Source organism: Vicugna pacos, chromosome 22, assembly GCF_048564905.1.
Source record: "Vicugna pacos chromosome 22, VicPac4, whole genome shotgun sequence".
Lineage (NCBI taxonomy): Eukaryota > Metazoa > Chordata > Mammalia > Artiodactyla > Camelidae > Vicugna > Vicugna pacos.
Genome location: NC_133008.1, coordinates 22132437 through 22150112, shown reverse-complemented (window position 1 = coordinate 22150112; position 17676 = coordinate 22132437). Strand labels below are relative to the sequence as shown.

General features: G+C 54.7%; 3 protein-coding genes across 5 annotated transcripts; 2 read left to right on the top strand and 1 right to left on the bottom strand.

Annotated features, from left to right (window-relative positions):
* Window positions 1–126: 126 nt before the first annotated feature.
* Window positions 127–5791, top strand: ANKLE1 (ankyrin repeat and LEM domain containing 1). Of its 3 annotated transcripts, XM_072947412.1 has the most exons (10): window positions 127–1241; window positions 1318–1470; window positions 1895–2000; window positions 2103–2241; window positions 2488–3222; window positions 3366–3543; window positions 4309–4468; window positions 4582–4711; window positions 4981–5109; window positions 5481–5791. In XM_072947412.1, exons 1-10 carry the CDS (start codon window positions 1018–1020, stop codon window positions 5597–5599), a joined length of 2073 nt encoding a protein of 690 aa, XP_072803513.1. In that variant the 5' UTR covers window positions 127–1017; the 3' UTR covers window positions 5600–5791. The 3 variants fall into 3 exon arrangements, with proteins under 3 accessions (XP_072803513.1, XP_015090531.2, XP_072803514.1); XM_015235045.3 differs by having other exon boundaries at window positions 4981–5611; XM_072947413.1 differs by lacking the exons at window positions 4309–4468; window positions 5481–5791 and having other exon boundaries at window positions 4981–5117.
* Window positions 5792–7463: 1672 nt separating this feature from the next.
* Window positions 7464–13825, bottom strand: ABHD8 (abhydrolase domain containing 8). The gene is made up of 5 exons (XM_015235046.3): window positions 13625–13825; window positions 11663–12410; window positions 9576–9746; window positions 9223–9439; window positions 7464–8165 (listed from the first exon to the last, which is right to left on the bottom strand). The coding sequence occupies exons 2-5, from the start codon at window positions 12394–12396 to the stop codon at window positions 7995–7997; spliced, it is 1293 nt and encodes a 430-aa protein (XP_015090532.1). The 5' UTR covers window positions 12397–12410; window positions 13625–13825; the 3' UTR covers window positions 7464–7994.
* Window positions 13826–13994: 169 nt separating this feature from the next.
* MRPL34 (mitochondrial ribosomal protein L34) lies at window positions 13995–16751 on the top strand. The gene is made up of 2 exons (XM_006199082.4): window positions 13995–15780; window positions 16023–16751. The coding sequence occupies exons 1-2, from the start codon at window positions 15707–15709 to the stop codon at window positions 16234–16236; spliced, it is 288 nt and encodes a 95-aa protein (XP_006199144.1). The 5' UTR covers window positions 13995–15706; the 3' UTR covers window positions 16237–16751.
* Window positions 16752–17676: the final 925 nt, after the last annotated feature.

The following is a 17676-nucleotide window of genomic DNA, read 5'->3' as shown; positions in this document are numbered from 1 at the left end:
ACTTGTGTTAATTGGGATCTTTTTGGTTCCAAGTGACAGAAGACCCATCCCCTGAGCAGAAAGGAGAATGGCTTGGTTCTTGTGGATAGGAAGCCTTAGGCAGCTTCAGGCATGATGTTGCCACTGGGGAAGGGTGAAATAAATACCCTGAATTGTTGGTATTCAGTGTGCCCTGTTTTCTTCCCAACCCGTGGAAAGGGGTGAGATGGCTGTGACCACTCCCCAAATCCCAACCCAGATGATGTGAGGGCTCTCCCAGCTCGCCCATATGACTGGCCTTGCCTGGGTCATATAACCTTGCTTTGGGCCAGTCATGGGCCATAGCTGTGGGATGCTCTGATTGGCCAGGTCTCCGTCAAGCCTCTCTGGGAAGGGAGGTTTATAGTTCCATTAGGAAATAGTGTGGGTGCTCCCCAGAGGAAGGGAGAAAGGAGACAGTTATAACAGGTCCACTATTCAGTTGCCTTCCTGGATAATGAGAAATTGTGAAAAAAAGTTTACCAGCTAGATTTTCTCAGTTCCATAAAAAAATAGTTTTATGGGGAAACAGCTTTTCTTTCCCATGAGCATTTATTGGGCATCTGTGTGCCAGGCCCCTCGATCATCTTCAAAGCCACCTGGGGTTATTCTCCCATTTTACATATGGGGAAACTAAAGCCCTAAGAGTCCCAGATCTCCGAAGTAATGGGCTCCCGACCCTGCGGGACTGAAAACGGGAGACGCATAGCTTCTGCAGGCGGGAGCTATTAACTGAAGACTTATATACCATCAGGGATGTGTGTGCTAATGGAGGCCGCCTGGGCAGAGGATTCCGGGAGACTTAATGCCCTGAGACTTAGTGCCCGGATCGTAGCTCCACCCCCTCCAGCAGGGTGCGTTCGTGTTTACACCATTTTGAGAGATAATGGCACACACGGCGACCTCCACCCTCCCAGGCCCTTATCGGCAGCCCCAAGCCCTATCTGGACGCCACTTGGTGTCGCGGGGTCGGGCCAGCGCTAAAGCTTCTGAACCTCGATGTGGACTGCAATGCGGCGTGGGTCTGCCTGGTTGGAGACCCTGCACTGCGCTTCCGCGCGGGGAACCCAGCCGGTGGGCGGGACGGCGCGTGCGCACAAGTGCGCCGCGGGAAGTTGGAAAGCAGCCCGCCTGGCCGCGGGCCTGGGCGGCCCCCGGGGCATGGGCGCTGCGGCTGGCTTGGCTCGGCGGCTGCGGGTGGCCTTGCGGGAGGAGGAGTTGCGGTGAGGGCGGGGCCCGGGGGGGCGGGGCGGGAGTGGGGGGCGTGTGTCGCGGTCCACTCTGACCCTTTGACCGTAGGGTCGTGGAGGAGCTGCTCCGCCGCGGTGCCGACCCCAACCTGGTGTTGGAGGATGGCGCGGCGGCCATGCACCTGGCGGCCAGAGCCCGGCACCCGCGGAGTCTGAGTTGCCTTGAGGCCCTGCTGCGCTGTGGCGGAGACCCCAACGCACGGTAAGAGGAAGTCTAGGCTTGGGGCAGGTATGCCGCGCAGAGGAGGTGTCTCCCGAGTCCGAGAGTGAGACCTGGGAGTCCAGGAGAGGGCGTCCCACGATCCAAGGATGGGGACCCGGGGGCGGAACTTGGGGAACCTGGGAAGGGATCTTGAGGGTTCAAGAGCGGCGGAGGCTAGGGTACTAGACCTATATTGCGGCATGAGGTTGCGCTGGGGCCAAAGTGAGGAATCAAAGTTTCGCATCTGATGGTTTCTAGAGTCAGCAGAAGTTTGAGTTCCGGCCCAAGGGCGCAGGATCTAGATTCCAAGGGTGGTATCTCAGGCTAGAGAACGGAGATAGGGGGCTGAGAGCCAAGGCTCCGGGACCCGGGGCGGAGATCGAGTTCCCTCATCTACTGATCCCCTCCTTCGCCTCTGCTCCAGATCGGCCGAGGCGCTGACGCCGCTGCACGTGGCTGCTGCCTGGGGCTGTCGCCGCGGCCTGGAGCTGCTGCTGAGCCAGGGTGCGGACCCCGCGCTGCGCGACCAGGTGGGGTCCCCTGCGCTGGCTGTAGCAGGGCCAACCCTGAGGGAGGGAGGGAGGGAGGGAGGAGAGGGCCTCGGGCGCCCCCTGCTGACTGAGCCGCTGCAGGATGGACTCCGGCCGCTGGACTTGGCGGAGCAGCAGGGGCATCAGAACTGTGTGCGTATCCTGCGGGAGCTGGAGACCCAGACCAGGACCCCGACCCGGACCCGGGCAGTCACCGAGGACCCAGAACCCCAGCCTGGTGGTGAGTGGAGCCTGCGCGCCTGGGGATGCTTAGCATCTGATCTAGCTTTGCGAATCTCTGTCTCTGATGTCCACTCTCTCCCCGTTTGAGTTTTATGTCCAGGATCTCCAGTCAGTCTCTCTGCCTCCGACTCGCTCCCTTCTCCTCGTGATTTCAGCCGCTTCTTTCTATCTGATCTGACTTCCGTCTTTGTCTCTCATTTCCTCCTCCCTCCTCTCTGACACTCACTCTTATCCCCTGCTCCAGGCCCAGGCCCTTGGGAAAAGGGGCTGGATATCAGCCCCCCAGGACCTCCCAATGTGACGCTGGACTCCACAGCACTGGACAGAGGTGACAGCAAGGACATGAACCTGAAGGCTAGCCCTGGACCCCCCAGCCTTCTTGCCCACCCTAACATTGCTGACGCAGATGGCATCTCGGGGTCCCCCCTAGGGCGCTGGGATTGCAGCTCAGTTGCCTCCTTTGTCACCGCGGTTGAGGCCTCTGGAGCTGAGGAGCCATGCCCCGACACATACCCTTGGACTGGTGTCCAACCCTCCCAGAGGGTGCCAAGATCTTCGGGTACCCCACAACTGGAGCATCAAGCCCTCATGGAGTGCAGGGAGACAGAACTAAATGCCCGCCTGCAAGCCCTGACTCTGACCTTGCCAGATGCTTCCCCCTCCTCTAAGTCCTTCCCAGACAGGAGCCCAGCCAATAGGCCCCCTTGGGAACCACCGTCTGGACCCTGTGAATTCCACTTCCAGAAAGATGACCAGTCCCTTGACAGTGATGTGGCTGCCCTCTGGCTGACAGAGGATGAGGCGAGCTCCATGGGGAGCAGAGACCCCGTCCCCTCTTGCCAATGCCCACTGGACCCCACCATATCTGACCTGGAGCTGCTGCAAGCACTCCGGGCGCTTGGTGAGAGCCCTGGCCCCATCACGCCCTTCAGCCGGCCACACTACCTCCGACGGCTGGAAGAAGCCCAGGCTGCTCCAGGTTAGTCCCTTCTGGGCATCCAGAGTACAAGGAACCTCCAGGAGTCCCTGGAGACCCCCTGGCTCTCAGTGCAACCTACTTCTCCCTCCATCTCTGGGAACCACCCCTTCCTTTGTCTCTCTTGACCCAGTTTCCCCTCCCAGGCCCAGAATTTTCAGGGTACAGCCCAGAGCTGGCTGAGGCCCTGCGGACAGGCCGCATCCCAGATGCCCAGGCAGATGAGGATGTTCTTGCCCAGCAGTTTAAGCGGCCGGATCCCTCCAGAAGGTGGCGGGAGGGAGTTGTGAAGTCCAGCTTCACTTATCTGCTCCTGGACCCCAGGTACTTGGAGCAGAAGTCACCCGGAAGTGGGAGCTGGAAATTCTGGGATTGGTTCTTATATTCTGTGTGTCCTTAAGAAGGAAACTGGCCTTCTCTGGTCATCAGCTTCTTTATTTACAAAAGGCAATTGGTGTGATATATATATAATTATATATATATATAATTGTGACATATATCTTATATATAATTGATGTATACACACACACAATGGAATACTACTCAGCCATAAAAAGAATGAAATTTTGCCATGTGCAGCAACATGGATGGACTTGGAGGGCATTATGCTAAGTGAAAGAAGTCAGAAAGAGACAGACAAATACTGTACAATATCACTTATATATGGAATCTGAAAAATACAACAAACTAGTGAATAAAACAAAAAAGGAGCAGACTCACAGATATAGAAAACAAACTAGTGATTACCAGAATGGAGAGGGGATGGGGGAGGGGCGATATAGGAGAATTTAAAAAGTTATTTTTGGATTATATGAAATCATGTGTGTGAAACTTTTGGAAACTGAAGCACTGTAGAATTTAAAGAATCTTTCATTCAATTTTTTAAAAAAAATTTATTAAAAGAAAAAAAGACAGTTTGATCCAATTGAAGCTGCTGAGTGTCCTTGGGGGAACAGTTCCCACCCCCGCCACTGCCTTTTACGTAACAGGAGTCACTGGACGTGGGTTCAGTTTGCTCTGTGACTTCAGAGACTGTCTCTGGGGTGACTCTCATCACCGTTTCTTCTCTGAGCCGTCTGCTTCATCTAGGGAGACTCAGGACCTGCCAGCCCGGGCCTTCTCACTGACCCTGGCTGAATGCCTTCGGATTTTTGTACATGCCATCTTCTATGTGGGCAAGGGAACACGGGCCCGGCCAGATGTCCACCTCTGGGAGGCCCTCAGTCACCGTGGGCGGCCAGGAAAACAGGTGTGAGGATAAGGACAAGGGTCATGGCAGCAGCAGCCCAGCTGCAGACAGGCAGAAGAAGGAGGGAATTGGGGGATGGACTCCTAACCCCTTGCCTTGGCCCCCCTCCCTAGGCCTGTCCCAAGGTGCGCCAGATCTTGGACATTTGGGCCAGTGGTCGCGGAGTTGTCTCCCTACATTGCTTCCAGCATGTGGTCGCCGTGGAGGCTTACACTCGAGAGGCATGTCTTGTGGATGCTCTAGGTGGGTGCCTGGCTTGTGTGTGTGTTGGTGGTGGGGGTTGTCACATGAAGGGCACTAGATCTGCTGATTTCCTCATCCCTTCCTCCATCAGGGCAGTTCATTTGTTCAGTGAGCAGTTATTGATTACCAATTGTGTATCTGCACGTGTACATATTTTGCTCCATTGGTTTACTCCTGCTCGAGGGCAATACCTAGTGCATTCACTGGCATATACTTCTGCCAGGGGTTCCTGGAGGCTGCCTTTGTTACCTAACCTCCAATCTCCTCAGGGATCCAGACCTTGACCAACCAGAAGCAAGGACACTGCTATGGAGTGGTGGCAGGCTGGCCACTGCACCGGCGCCGCCGCTTAGGGGTACATCTGCTGCACCGTGCCCTCCTTGTCTTCCTGGCTGAGGGTGAGCGAGAGCTGCGGCCCCAGGACATCCAGGCCCGTGGCTGAACACTGGGGAGTTGCCATTCAGCTTAGGTAGAGAGCAGAGTGTTTGAATGTTTCAGCTGCCCTGTGAGAGCAGCCCCCCATCTCTAGCTCCAGAGGGCTAGTTGGGGAACAGCCAGGCAGGTCTCCCTTGTAGACTGAGGAAGGACTTTATTACAGATGGAACTGCTGGAGAGGTAGTGAGCTCTCTGTCATGGGAGGAGACTAAGGGGATGCGAGAGGAGACAAGTAGACCAGATGGGTCTTTGGGACATTCTGGTGCTTTGAAACATGCCAATACTTTGGCAGTTTGGTCCTGTCTGTGCAAAGAATCCATTTTTTATCTCCCAGACACAGAAGACCCACAGTGTGGGCTGGGCCAGGGGCTTCCAATCTGTTACACGAAGGGAATCTGCCCAGCTCAAGAACGGGGTTATGCTGCTTCCAGCTATGGGACCTCGGACCAGTAATTTCTCTCTGAGCCTGGGGAAAGTGCGAGGTGCTACCTCAGGGGGTCATTGTGGGGATCAGATTAAATGAAGTCATGGGATAGTGTTTGCTCAGAGCCCTACTGAGCCAGAGGCAGCTCTGCAGCCCAGGTGGAAAGTCTCTGGGGGAAGGGGGGAGGGTTCCGGAATGTTCTCGAGGGGCCGATTGTGTGTGGTGAGGGGTGGGCAGGGCTGGGGAGGTCTTCCCGGTGCTGGTGTGAGACAGCAGCACTCCTAGGGATCCCTGTGTGACTGGAGCCTCGCGGCGTTGCTTCTCTGAACCTGTTCCTTCCACTGTAAAATGAGATCAGTAACCCCGACTTTATGCAAAGAGCTTCAGTAAATGCCAAGCCACTATTGGGATAGTGTTGATGGGATCATTTAAATTTTCCATAAGTTGTTTCTTCAAAACAGTCTAGAGGGTTTCTGGACTTGGTGAGATCTGCTGCCTCATTGGATTCAACACCTGTCCGTCTTGCGGCTCAGCGAACCAGGGCTTGCAGGGGGCAGGCCAAGGTGCTACCGGCCTCCATTCCTCCACTGCCTCCACTGCTAAGCCCCCGAGTATTCTGTGGATAATTAGGGTCCCTGCCCATGGAGGGTGCCTGGGTGCTACCATTTTCACTGAGCTGAAGAAACTACCCTCCGAGCTTCTGTTTGCTCATTTGTAAGACAGGGAATTCTCCCAGACACCAAGTAGTTGCTTGATAAAGCGATAACAATCGAAACTGCGTGCCATCTCCCAAGAACACGCAAATAGAAAGAATCCAGACGCCCCCCACCCCAAAAAGCCCAGGAGAGATGGTATTTGTCTAACAGGGTTTCCCCACCTCTGCCTTACTGACTTTGAGGTCAGGTTACTCCTTGCGGCGGGGGCTGTCCTGTGTGTCTTAGGGTGTCAGGCAGCATTCCTGGGCCCCACCTACCAGACGCCAGGAGCACTTCCTTCACCACCCCCACCCCCGCCACTCCCAGTTGTGGCAATCAAAAATGTCTCCTGAATTTGCCAAAGTACGACAGTGTCCGTGTATGAACCCCTGGTTTAAATTAAAGGTGGGGTCACAAACCAGTGGGGAAAGGATCAAATGTGCAGCAGCTGAGGAGACAAATCTCTCCTCCCACCGTCCACACAAACCACAAATAAACCTAGAGATATATACATTAGAATACAATAGAGAGGGGTGGAGGGTATAGCTCAGTGGTAGAATGTGTGCTTAGCATGCACAGGGTCCTGGGTTCAATCCCCAGTACCTCCATTAAAAATGAGCAAATAAAATAATTACCTCCCCTCTTAAAGTTTTTTTTTCCTTAAAAAGAAAAAAGATACAAAGTAGCAAGAGCACAGCCACTGAGCAGGGAAATCCTTCCACCAGGCAAAAAAAGATTCAAAATAAAAACCATCTTTATGACAAAAGCGATCAAGTTGTAAGATAAAAACAGGACAGTAAGAGGTACCAATTTGCTGTGTAGTGTGCATTGACGAACCTCTGGGTTTAAGATACCCAGCACAGGGCCTTGCATGGAGCTGGCATCAATTATGGCTACTCTAATTAGATGCAACAGCCGCTGATCCTCACCTCAACTTCAGCATTGACCTCAGTTGGTCTTCCTTCTCCCCTCCAGGGACCGGGAGCTCGGCCCCATACAGCCTTCTGCTCTGGGAATACTGCCCAAGTAGCCCCTGCGTTTTGAGGGAGGGAAACTCAGGAAGCAAGCCTGGACCGACCATATCCTTAAGTCTCTGCAGGCCAGCCCCGAGTGGGAGGCACCATAAGTCCAGCCCGCACATGGGGAAACAAGATCAGGGCGACCCCGTCCTGAAGTCATCCAGCACTGGTCCGGAGACTTGGATTGTCACTTTTTATTGAGTTACAAGTTGAGATGTGCAGGTTCGGTGGCCCCAGCCCCCTCCCAAACCCTCCCCACCTTGGGCAACAATAGCTCCCAGCGCCGAGGAATGGGGTGGGGGTGGTAAGGGGTCTCTGGCATTGGGGAGGGGCCCCGAGGGTCCCTGGGGGCTCGTGAGTCCCAGGATCAAGCATGGCTGACACGGAAGACAGAGAGCGGGTGGGGGCCTGCCTCGGCCCTGGTGTTGTGGAGGAGAGGGCTTCTGTACAAGGTCATCCTCTGCGGGGGGCCCGGCTATGGACCCGAAACACTGATGGTCACCGCAGGACTGAAGCAGAGAGCACTGTGCGCACCTGGCTCCCGCGAATGCCACGTCCTGCCCAGCCGGCCTGGGGGCGTCTCCTTGACCTGACCCCGCCCACCGGAGCGGAGGGCCCGCCCAGGTGATCAGCGCTGCAGACCCAACGCCGGCTCCTGCCTCCTCCTCTTGCTCCTCCGCTCACTAAGTGATACCCGGCCAGCTCAGTCGCTACTTCTTCTCCTCTGGGGGCGCAGGCAGGGGCTCGGGCAGGGCCTTGGGCGAGGGCTCTGGCTCCCAGAGCAGAAATTCGTGGAGCAGCGTGTTAACCGTCTCCGGGCACTCCAGCATCACCATGTGGCTGCCTTCGTCGATGAGCTTCAGGAAGGCCAGGAGCAGGATCTGCGGAGGACGCAGGCTCAAGACGGGCAGAGGCAGGATGGCGGACCTCGGGGCCAGGCTGCCCTGAGACTCCCTAGCTATCTATCAGGATGTCTCTCTTGCAGTCTATCCTATATTCCCCCATTTCCACCCAAGGGGGAGCTGGAGGGTGACCTGTCACCTTGCTGGAACCCAACTCGGTATTCATTCATTCCACATTTATTAAGTGCCTACAGTATGTCCACAGCATGATTTCTCAACCTGGGCACTAGTGACATTTGGGCAGGATCATACTCTGGGATGGGGACTGTTCATGCACTGTATGATACTCAGCCACATCCCTGGCCTCGAGCATCACTAGATGCCAGTAATCGCATCATACTCCCCGCCACCCCCCACAGTGTGACAATTTAAAATGTCTCCAGACATTGCCAAATGTCTTTAGGGGGCAATGTCTCTAGGGGGCAAAGTCACCTGGGTGAGAAATCACTGAGAGACGCAGACAAGGTCTCTCACACTAAGGTAGGGTATCTCAGCCTCCACTCTACTGAGACTTTTGGAGCCGGATCTTTATCTGCGGTGAGGCCTGCTCATTCTAGGGTGTTGGGCAGCGCAGCATCCCTGGTCTCCACACACCAGAAGCCACCAGTAGCACCTCCCTCTTGCACAGTCATAACAACCAAAAAGTCTGCAGACACTTCCACGTGTCCCCTGGGGGACAGAATTATCCCTGGTTAAGAACCACTGATCCAGAGCTAGTCTAAGCACTAAAGACCTCAAGACCCTTTCTAATTTAAAGATCTCTGACTCTAATTTAAAGACCCTTTCTAATTTAAAGCCCTCTCTCAGAATTATGTAACCCATCACAAATCCCAGCTGGGAAGAGTGCCTTTTTATGTGCAGTGGGGCAGCACAAACATCCCACCACCTGTCCAAGGAGCCCCACTTCCTGGATTCCACCTTTGACTTTTGATCTAGGCTCTGACTTCCTTGGGGCTGGAGCACTTGTGTCAGGGTCCCCTTAGGCTGTGCAAGGGGGGTGTGGTGGGGTGTGGTGGCCGGGGTGTCATGCCCCTACCTCGGCCATGCGCTGGTCTTCCTCCACCGGCACAAACTTGTCATGCATGCCGTGGACAAGCAGGACAGGCACGGTGAGCTCGGCATGGTAGACCTCATCGCCCTCGGGCCAATACTGGCCACTCATCATGGCCCGAAGCACGAAGGACGACACGTTGAACGCATTGCCCTCCTTCAGCAGCTGCTTCTCTTTGGCTCCTTGGCGGGCGAAGCCGGCCCTGGGGTTTGGGAGGCACCGCTGGAGCCCTTGTGCCAGCTCGGCCACCAGGGGTGTCCCCCATGCCAGCCCCAGCAGTACAACCTTCCCTCCCATCAGATTCGGGGAGATGCCAGGGCAGGGCCAGGGTCACTCACTTGAGGAAGCTCCAAGCCAGGCAGGGTGACAGGCAGTGCAGGACACACGTGGGCATGTTGAAGATGGAGCAGAAGCTGGGCTCCAGTGCTGTGGGGCCCCCTCCGTTGATCATGATCACCTTGTGCACCAGGTCTGGGTACTCGTGCGCCAGGAACGTGCAGAAGGAGACCCTGCCCCATAGGTGAATGGTGGGGAGGGTTGAAGGGCAGTGGTCAGCAGGATACAAGCAGGGAGGGGGTTAATGCCCTCCCCTCACCCAGAGGCAGGTCCTTGAAGGCCAAAATTCTTCCCCTGGGATCCATGGACACCAGATGGGGGGGTGAGGGATGGGTGGGGCACCTCAAATACCCTGGTATTGTGAGATTGTGTGTCTCTGTGTGTGTGTGTGTTGAACATGGATTTTTGTTTTCTTTTGGAGAGAGGATCCAAATCCAGACCTTTCATCAAATCCTCAAAGTCACCATGACCCCCAAAGAGGTAAGAATTATTAATTTCCAAGTATCAGGAAAACTATTTGATTGAACAAACCCTTTGGCTTCTCAGAGAAGGTGACTGTTTCTTGCATATCCCTTCCCTTTCAGGATCTTCTCTCATTGGCCTCTGGGCATCGCACATCTGCCGGCCTTATGCAAGGTGGAAGGGTGCAGCCTGAGGAGCCCCCACAGTCCAGGCCTCATTCCCCCTAAAGCAGGGTTCATTTGGCAAACTATGGCCTGTGGGCTAGCTGCTTGTTTTTGTCAACTAAGTTTACAATTTTGTAAATATGTCAGATATTTTGTAAATAAAGATTTATTGGAACAAAGCCATGCCCATGTGTTTACAATTATGACTGTTTTCCTGGAGTAGTCTTGTGAAGTTCCAACAGAGACCAACAGTATGGCTTGTGAATCTAAAATATGTAATATTTGGCCCTTCAGGAAAAAATCTGCCAACTCCTGCTGAAAAGAGGGACAGGATACAAGCAGAAGTTGGGTGCACTTGACTGTGCCAGTGACTCACTGGTGCACTTGGGCAAACTGCTTAACCTCTCTGAACTTCCATCTTCAAATCTGTCACATAGTAACTGTGCTGACTTCATAGCATAGTTAAGGGGCAAGAGGTATTTCCACAGATGGGTGGTCATTTAACTGGAGGAATTATTTAGCATAACCATCCATTTTGGGGGATGTTTTCATATAAACAAATAGGAGCTAGGTTACTTTCCAGTCTGTCTTCCTTTCTTTTGGAAACTTATATAACATTTCGTTTTCTTGGCTAATTGCATGGGCTGCAACTGCTAAAACAGTGGTTCTCAACTTGGCTGGCTGATCAGATCCTGCCTTTCTTCCTGAGTAAAGGACAGAATGGTACCACTTGGCAGTGATCAGGCACCCCGCCCCAGAGCCTTCCATAGAGTGGACTCTAATTTAAATGCTAGATGGAGTGGGGAGGTTATAGCTCAGTGGTAAGAATGAGTGCTTAGCATACATAAGGTGCCGGGTTCAATCCCCAGTACCTCCATTAGATAAACAAACAAACAAACAATTAAACCTAATTACCTTCCCCCCATCAAAAGAAAGGTGGTATTATCCATCACTCATTTAAGGGATAGTGAATTACGGCAACCTGAGCCCTTATAAACAAAATGTATGGAATTCCAATTAGTCCATCCTTGGAGCCCTTGTGGTCTTCAGAGAAACCAATTTTTGAACTTAGTCGAAGACAGTGCTTCTCAGCCAGGGGTGATTCTGCCCACCAGAGGACCTTTGGCAACATCTGAAGGCATTTCTGATTGCCATGATCATCACTAGACCATTGCACTAGTGGCATCTAATGCGCAGAGGTCAGGGATGCTGCTAAACATCCTACGGTGCACAGGAAAGCCCCTCACAGAAAAGAATTACTTGATCCAAAATGTCAATAATTTGGAGGTTGAGACACTGCTTTAGAACAATGTGAAACAATAGCATTGGTGGCAGGAATCACTGTTCTGTGGCAGATGTTAATGGGATTTTTTCAAGAAGGGAAATTAGCATTTTGTACGTGGGTGTCCAGTTCCTGCCAGCCCCCACCCCTTACCCTCATCCCCACCCCAGCATTGGCTCACCCATAGGAATGCCCAATGAGCACGTTTCGCTTCTTGGCATAGCGCTTGAAGATGGCACGCATGTCCTCTGCCAGCGCATAGAAGGTGTAGGCTGCAGCCACCTGGGGGGCTGAGCTGGCCCCGTGGCCAGCCAGGTCGGGTGCCACCACCTCATAGCCCAGGCGCACAAAGAAGTCCAGCTGCTCCTTCCAGATGGCCAGGGAGCCGCCGACACCGTGGATGAAAAAGAGCACCACGTCGGCCTGGGCACCCTTGCAGCTGGTGATATGCTTCTCACAGTCAATGTGGATGGTCCGCTTGGGGCGTCGGGCTCGCCGCCGTCGCCCACCACTGCCAGCACTGCCCGGGCCTGAGCGGCCATCACTGCCCGCTGGGTCCACCAGCTCTACCTCTAGGGCGGCTGGTGGCTCCCCAGAGCCATTCTGCCCATGCAAGAGGTCAGCTCGCGGTGCCTGGCCCAGGTTCTCCACCAGTAACCGCCCATTGCGGTACACGGTGATTCTGCGCTGGCAGCGGACCAAGCCGGACTGGTCCCCATGGGCGGTATCCGGCAGTGGTGGAGGTGGGGTTGGGGCCGGAGCTGGTCCAGCATGCTTCACCCGCAGCACACGACCAGGCTTGACCTCCACAAAGGTGTAGCCATCGCTGGACTCGACGCTTTCCAGCGGCCCCACAGCATTGGGTGGTGCACCCAGCAGACAACAGAAGATCCCATCGGTCACCCCGGTCAGCATGGTGTGTCCTGTGACTGGGGGAGACAGCCAGCTCAAAGGCCGTCTAAACAGGGATTCCTCCACTCCCACAGCACCCACTCCCCACACCCGTGTCAGATGTGTTGCACTGGGAGGCCCCATCTAGGCTCCAGTTTGGGGAGGGCCAAAGCCAACCAAGCACTAAGATGTTTTGTCTGGTCAGTACCTGCATGAGGTTGGCCACCTTCCTGGCCCAGCATAGTCTATCCTAGAGCGAAGGACATGGCTATGGGTGACACTAAAAGGCATCCATAGAGAAGGTGGTGGAATCAGGGCAGGCTTCCCAGAGGAGAGGACATTGTGGCAAATATGGCCCAACCCCCGAGGACCCTCCAGCTCAGATTTATTGTAGTCACATCTTCCTAAACCCATTCAACCATCCATCCATCCATTCATTCATGCACTGTTTCATTAACTCACTTTCACTAAACCAGCACATTCTGAGGGCTCCAAAGGCACCTAAATGGCCCAGATCCCAATGAGCCCTGATACCAGGTGTCTAAACCTGGCTCCTGAAAAGCAAGGCCCTGGGAGAGGGATTTCAAAATTGAGCTCCAGAAGGCCTTGCCCATCTCCCCAAGACCACAGTGCAATGGGTCTGTTTCACAGACCAACAAGCTGAGGCCCAGACACTCTGGGAGAAACTGTTCTGTTCCCACTGATCAGTACTCTGGGTTCTGAGGACCTGACACACAGTCTCCAGTGGTGAAGATGAGGATGGAGAACCTGGGGGCCTCCAGGCCTCCATCCTGCTCTCTGGGCAACCCCCAACCGTATCCATGGCAACCACAGGCAGTTACATAACTCGAAGGGGATACTCGTGCAGTGCACCCCCATTGTTTAAGCCCTGGGGATGGGACCAACCCCTCGCCGTCCCTATCCTGGGCGCCACGGGGATAAATGAATGCCAAAGGCCGCGCCTTTGGTGGCCCGTACTTACTGATGGAGGAAGGGGAGCAGGCCGCGCCCCCCACCTCCGGCAGGGTTCCAGCCCGGGATTGCGGAGGGGGCGCAGATGCGCCATGCCAGCTCCCCTCCACAGAGCCAGTCTCCCGCCTCCCGGGTACCCGACAGCCTTGCGTCGGGGTCGAGGCCACAGGGGCTCCGCGGCTTCCTAAGAGCTCTAGCATGGGCTTTGTGGACACCCCGCTCCAAAGTGGAAGACCCGGGGGCCTCGATGTCCCTCTCACAGGGCCCGCTCCCTGCTTACCTCATTGAGGGCCCCGAGGCCCGGGGCAGGGCAGAGGGGTCCCAGGCGGTGAAGCCAGCGTCCGCCTGCGGGCGCCGTTTACATGATGGCGCGGGGTGGGACCGGGCGCATCCACACGGGTGGGCACGGGCCCGGGGCGGTCAGCGCGGGGACATCCCGCTGCCGAGGAGCGGGCCGGCCCTTTAAGTCTCTCCCCGGGGGAGGCGGGACCGCGCGCCGACGGACTGGCGCCTTGGCCAATAGCAACTGCGGAATGACCTGGCCTAGTTAGACTGCCAATCAGGGGCGGAAGTTTCGGGATGGGGCGGGACCTGGGTGCAACGGCCCCGCCTCCCTCAGGGTCTTACAGAGGTGGAGGGAGAGATTGGGCCTAGTCCAGGGCAGATTAGGGGTCTCAACCTGAGGTCGGCGGGGCTCCTGTGAGGCGGCAGCTGAATCCTCCTCACCGCAAATAGGATCTCCTTGGCCAGCCTCTGCCTCCGAACTGCCCTGTCCCTCCAAACTGAGCCCCTATGTCCCTCTCTCTGTGCTGACCTTTCTGTTTTACAGTCTCCCAGATCTTTGTAATTTCAGGCAGGGGAAACTGAGGCTCATAAAGGGCCTCCAAGCAAACTGAGGAGGGGCGGGGGAGGCACAGAGATGGGACTTGGAGCCACAATTGTGTGATTCCAAGTCCCAGAAATTGTTATTCTTTTAACCAGTAAACGGACGTCTTGGAGCCATGGGTAATTAGGGATTTAGAGTTGCACAGATAGATAGAGTTTAACCATTGGCCAATTTAAATGGTGACTCTGTGGTCTCAGCTGGAGTCAGAGAACCTAGGGTTCAAATTCAGTCTCTGCCCTTTGCTGATATGTGACCTTGAGCAAGTCTCTGTCCAGAGATTTCATTTGTTTCCCTATGAAGTAATTCCCTCATGAATTTGCCATGCAGGTAGAACACTCGGCAGGGAAAGTATTCGATACGTTATTGGCATTATTGTACCGATGTAGTATTGTAGTGGTTTGCTAAATGACGCAGGTAGGACAGGCTTCAGAGGACAAGGGGTTAACCATTTCTTGCCCACTCCCATCCCCTGGAATTTGCTGCCAGAGCTGGATTAGGTCCAGCCACCCACTCTTGCCCACTCAGGGTGCTCCCAGGAGACTACAGTTTATTCATGCAGAAGAATCTCCCCCCCTCCTCCCCAAACTGGGAGATGCTGGGGTGCCTGCTCAGCTGCAAGCCTGGCCCTTGACGGCCCCCTGGGCTTCAGGAGAGTCTGGGGAGAGCAGTGATGGGCCAGAGGACTGGTGAAAGGGAGAGCATCTGAGGAGGATTTTAAAAAGATGAATAGGGGTGTACCAGGCAGAGGAGGGTGTAGCTGAAATTTAGGGTGTGTGTGTATGTTAAGAGTGGGTTTCAAATGCCTGCCAGAGGAGCTGGATATTTTCCTTGGGGCAATAGGGAGACATAGAGGGTGTGTGAGAAGGGAAAGGGCTCAGATAGGAGAATTAGAAAAATTCTTCTAGGGCCTGAATGGAGGCACTGCCAAGGACAAGCCTACAAACCTTGGGTTTTACAGATTGAGAAATTGAATGACCACCCCAAGGACATCCAGCCAACTCGAACTCAGACCTCCTGGGCTCCCAGCCAAGGGGCGGAGACTTGGCTGGGGCCAAAGGATAGCTGCCAGCCAGCTGTGTGCTATCTGCCCGACTCCCGCTGGGCGTGGGAGATTCAACCAGCCGTTTCCTGAGACTGCCACCAGCTGCGCCACCGTTACCCCAGGGCACCCTCTGCAGGTCTGCAGTAGAAAGAACTACAACTCCCAGCAGACCCCAGGATATAAGAGCTAGTATGCACGCGCATGCGGAGGAGGCGCCCTTCGCCTACCTCTTGCTGGTCCACACACCCCTGTGGGCATAGTCGCTCTCGTCTAAAGTATACAGTGCAGACGTAGAACTACAACTTCCGGAGGCCCCCGCGGCATGCGTGCTCCGCTGTAGGAGAAACTACGTTGCCCAGAAGTCCTCATTCCGCACTGCGGAACCTACCGGCTTTGGAAAAGTGGCCGCGGGACAACGTGACACGCAGCTGGACATGGCTTTCTTTGTCAGATCTGTGGGTCGACTGTTGGGCCCCGTCAGTAGGTCAGCGGCGCTACTGGGTGACAGGTGAGTCCTCAGGGGGACCCATTCCCAAATCTGGGAGTAAGGGCGGTGTCGGGGGCTGGCGCCAGCTGTTCACTGACTACATGACCTGCCAATGCCTTGCGAACTCCTGAAGCGCGTTTTGTTGCCAGGCTCTGTCCGGGCACAGCACGGATCGGGAAGCCGAAGCTCGAAGAGGTTGAGCTCCACGCAGAAGTAACACAGCGCCCCCTCTGACCTTTCTCGCCGTCTCTCTACCCCTGCAGGTGGCACCAGCCCCGGGCCTGGCTGGGTCTTCCCGACGCTTGGGGACACCCCGCCATGCAGCAGACCCGGGGCAAGGCGCGCGGGAACGAGTATCAGCCGAGTAACATCAAACGCAAGCACAAGCACGGTTGGATACGGCGTTTGAGCACGCCAGCTGGCGTCCAAGTCATTCTTCGCCGCATGCACAAGGGCCGCAAATCATTGAGCCATTGAGGAGCGCGACGCTGCCGGCGGGGATCCCCCACCCCCGACCCCCGCCACTATTAAAGCATTTTCCTCGCTTAGCCTGCCACCGTTTTTGTTGGGAGCTGGAGAGCAGCAACGACTCGGACTCGGACGGACATGAATCCTCCTCAAATTTCTGGTGGCCCAGGGGGAGGAATCTTGGATTGGTCTGGAAGGGGGAATGGGAACTCAGACCTTGCCAAGTGCCTTTTTACGCTTTTGAATTAGGAAGAATTTCTAATATAAGCAACAGTCCACAGAATGGTACAGTGAACGCCCGTGTGACCTTGTACACCTCTCTGACCACCAATACCTGCAACACATCCTGCCCTCTCCTGAGATGCAAATCTCAGGCATCAGGTTATTTCTTCTGTAAATACTTCAGAACGCATCGCTCCAAGATAAAGACCCTTTAATACATATTCGCAAAACTTTTCAGAGCTTAAAAAAATGGTCAGTAATTCCTAATGTCATTAAAAGTCTAATAAATATTTAAATTTCTACTTGTCTTATAAAATGTCATAATTCTCAGTTCCAGAAAGGCTTGTAGTGAGGTGGGAAGGGTTTGAATTCATCACCTGTCCCTTGGAAATGGGCTGTGTGATCTTGAGCAAGACCTTAGCCCTTTGAGGTGCATTTGGTTCCTATAAAATGAGGTGCTCTTTTCTCTTTCACTGCGTTGTTATATTGAGTACTTCCTCAATAAGTCCTTGTTCTCTCCAGGCTGTAAGGCTGGTGAGGGGGTGGGAAGCTTGATCGTACCCAGGAAGTTTGGACACAGTGGATTCAGGGCTGGGCGGAGGATTGTGAGGGCTGTGGAGCCTAGAGGAGGCACCTGATTTAGCCTTGGGAAGAACGCAGCCAGAAAAGGGTTCCTGGAGGAGGTGGTAAGATCTGGGACGGCCACAGGGAGGACGGATTGGACAGGGATCGGGATAAAAGGTGGTCGAGGGTGGCCGGAGAGGTCCAGATTTTGGGGCTGAGGAGGTGGAACTGGATCTTTGGAGTACTAGGAAGCTACAGGAAGTGTTTGAACAAGATCCTGAGCTGTCAGTTCAAAGATACTCAAGAAGCTAGTGAGGGAGCAGCTTAGATACACTGAAACCTAAGGTTGGAACTCCGGGGAGGAGGCTGGGAGTATTGTTACGGTGCGTCCGCATTATTCCGGGGTTGCCGTGAGAATCCCATGAGCTACCATATGAAAAAGGATAGCAAACGCTAGAAACAGACCTACGGGACCTCTGAGAGTTGTGGACTACAAATCCCAAGAGGCTTTGGGGCGGGGCATCCGCCCACTTCCGGATTTTACTCCCCACCGCTTGCAAGTCCCGGGCGGGGTTTTGCTCTCTCAACCGAACTTGACCACGAAGGGTGGAGACGTGACGACCAATGGGCGCATGACGTAGCCGGGTTTGGCCAATGGGAGTG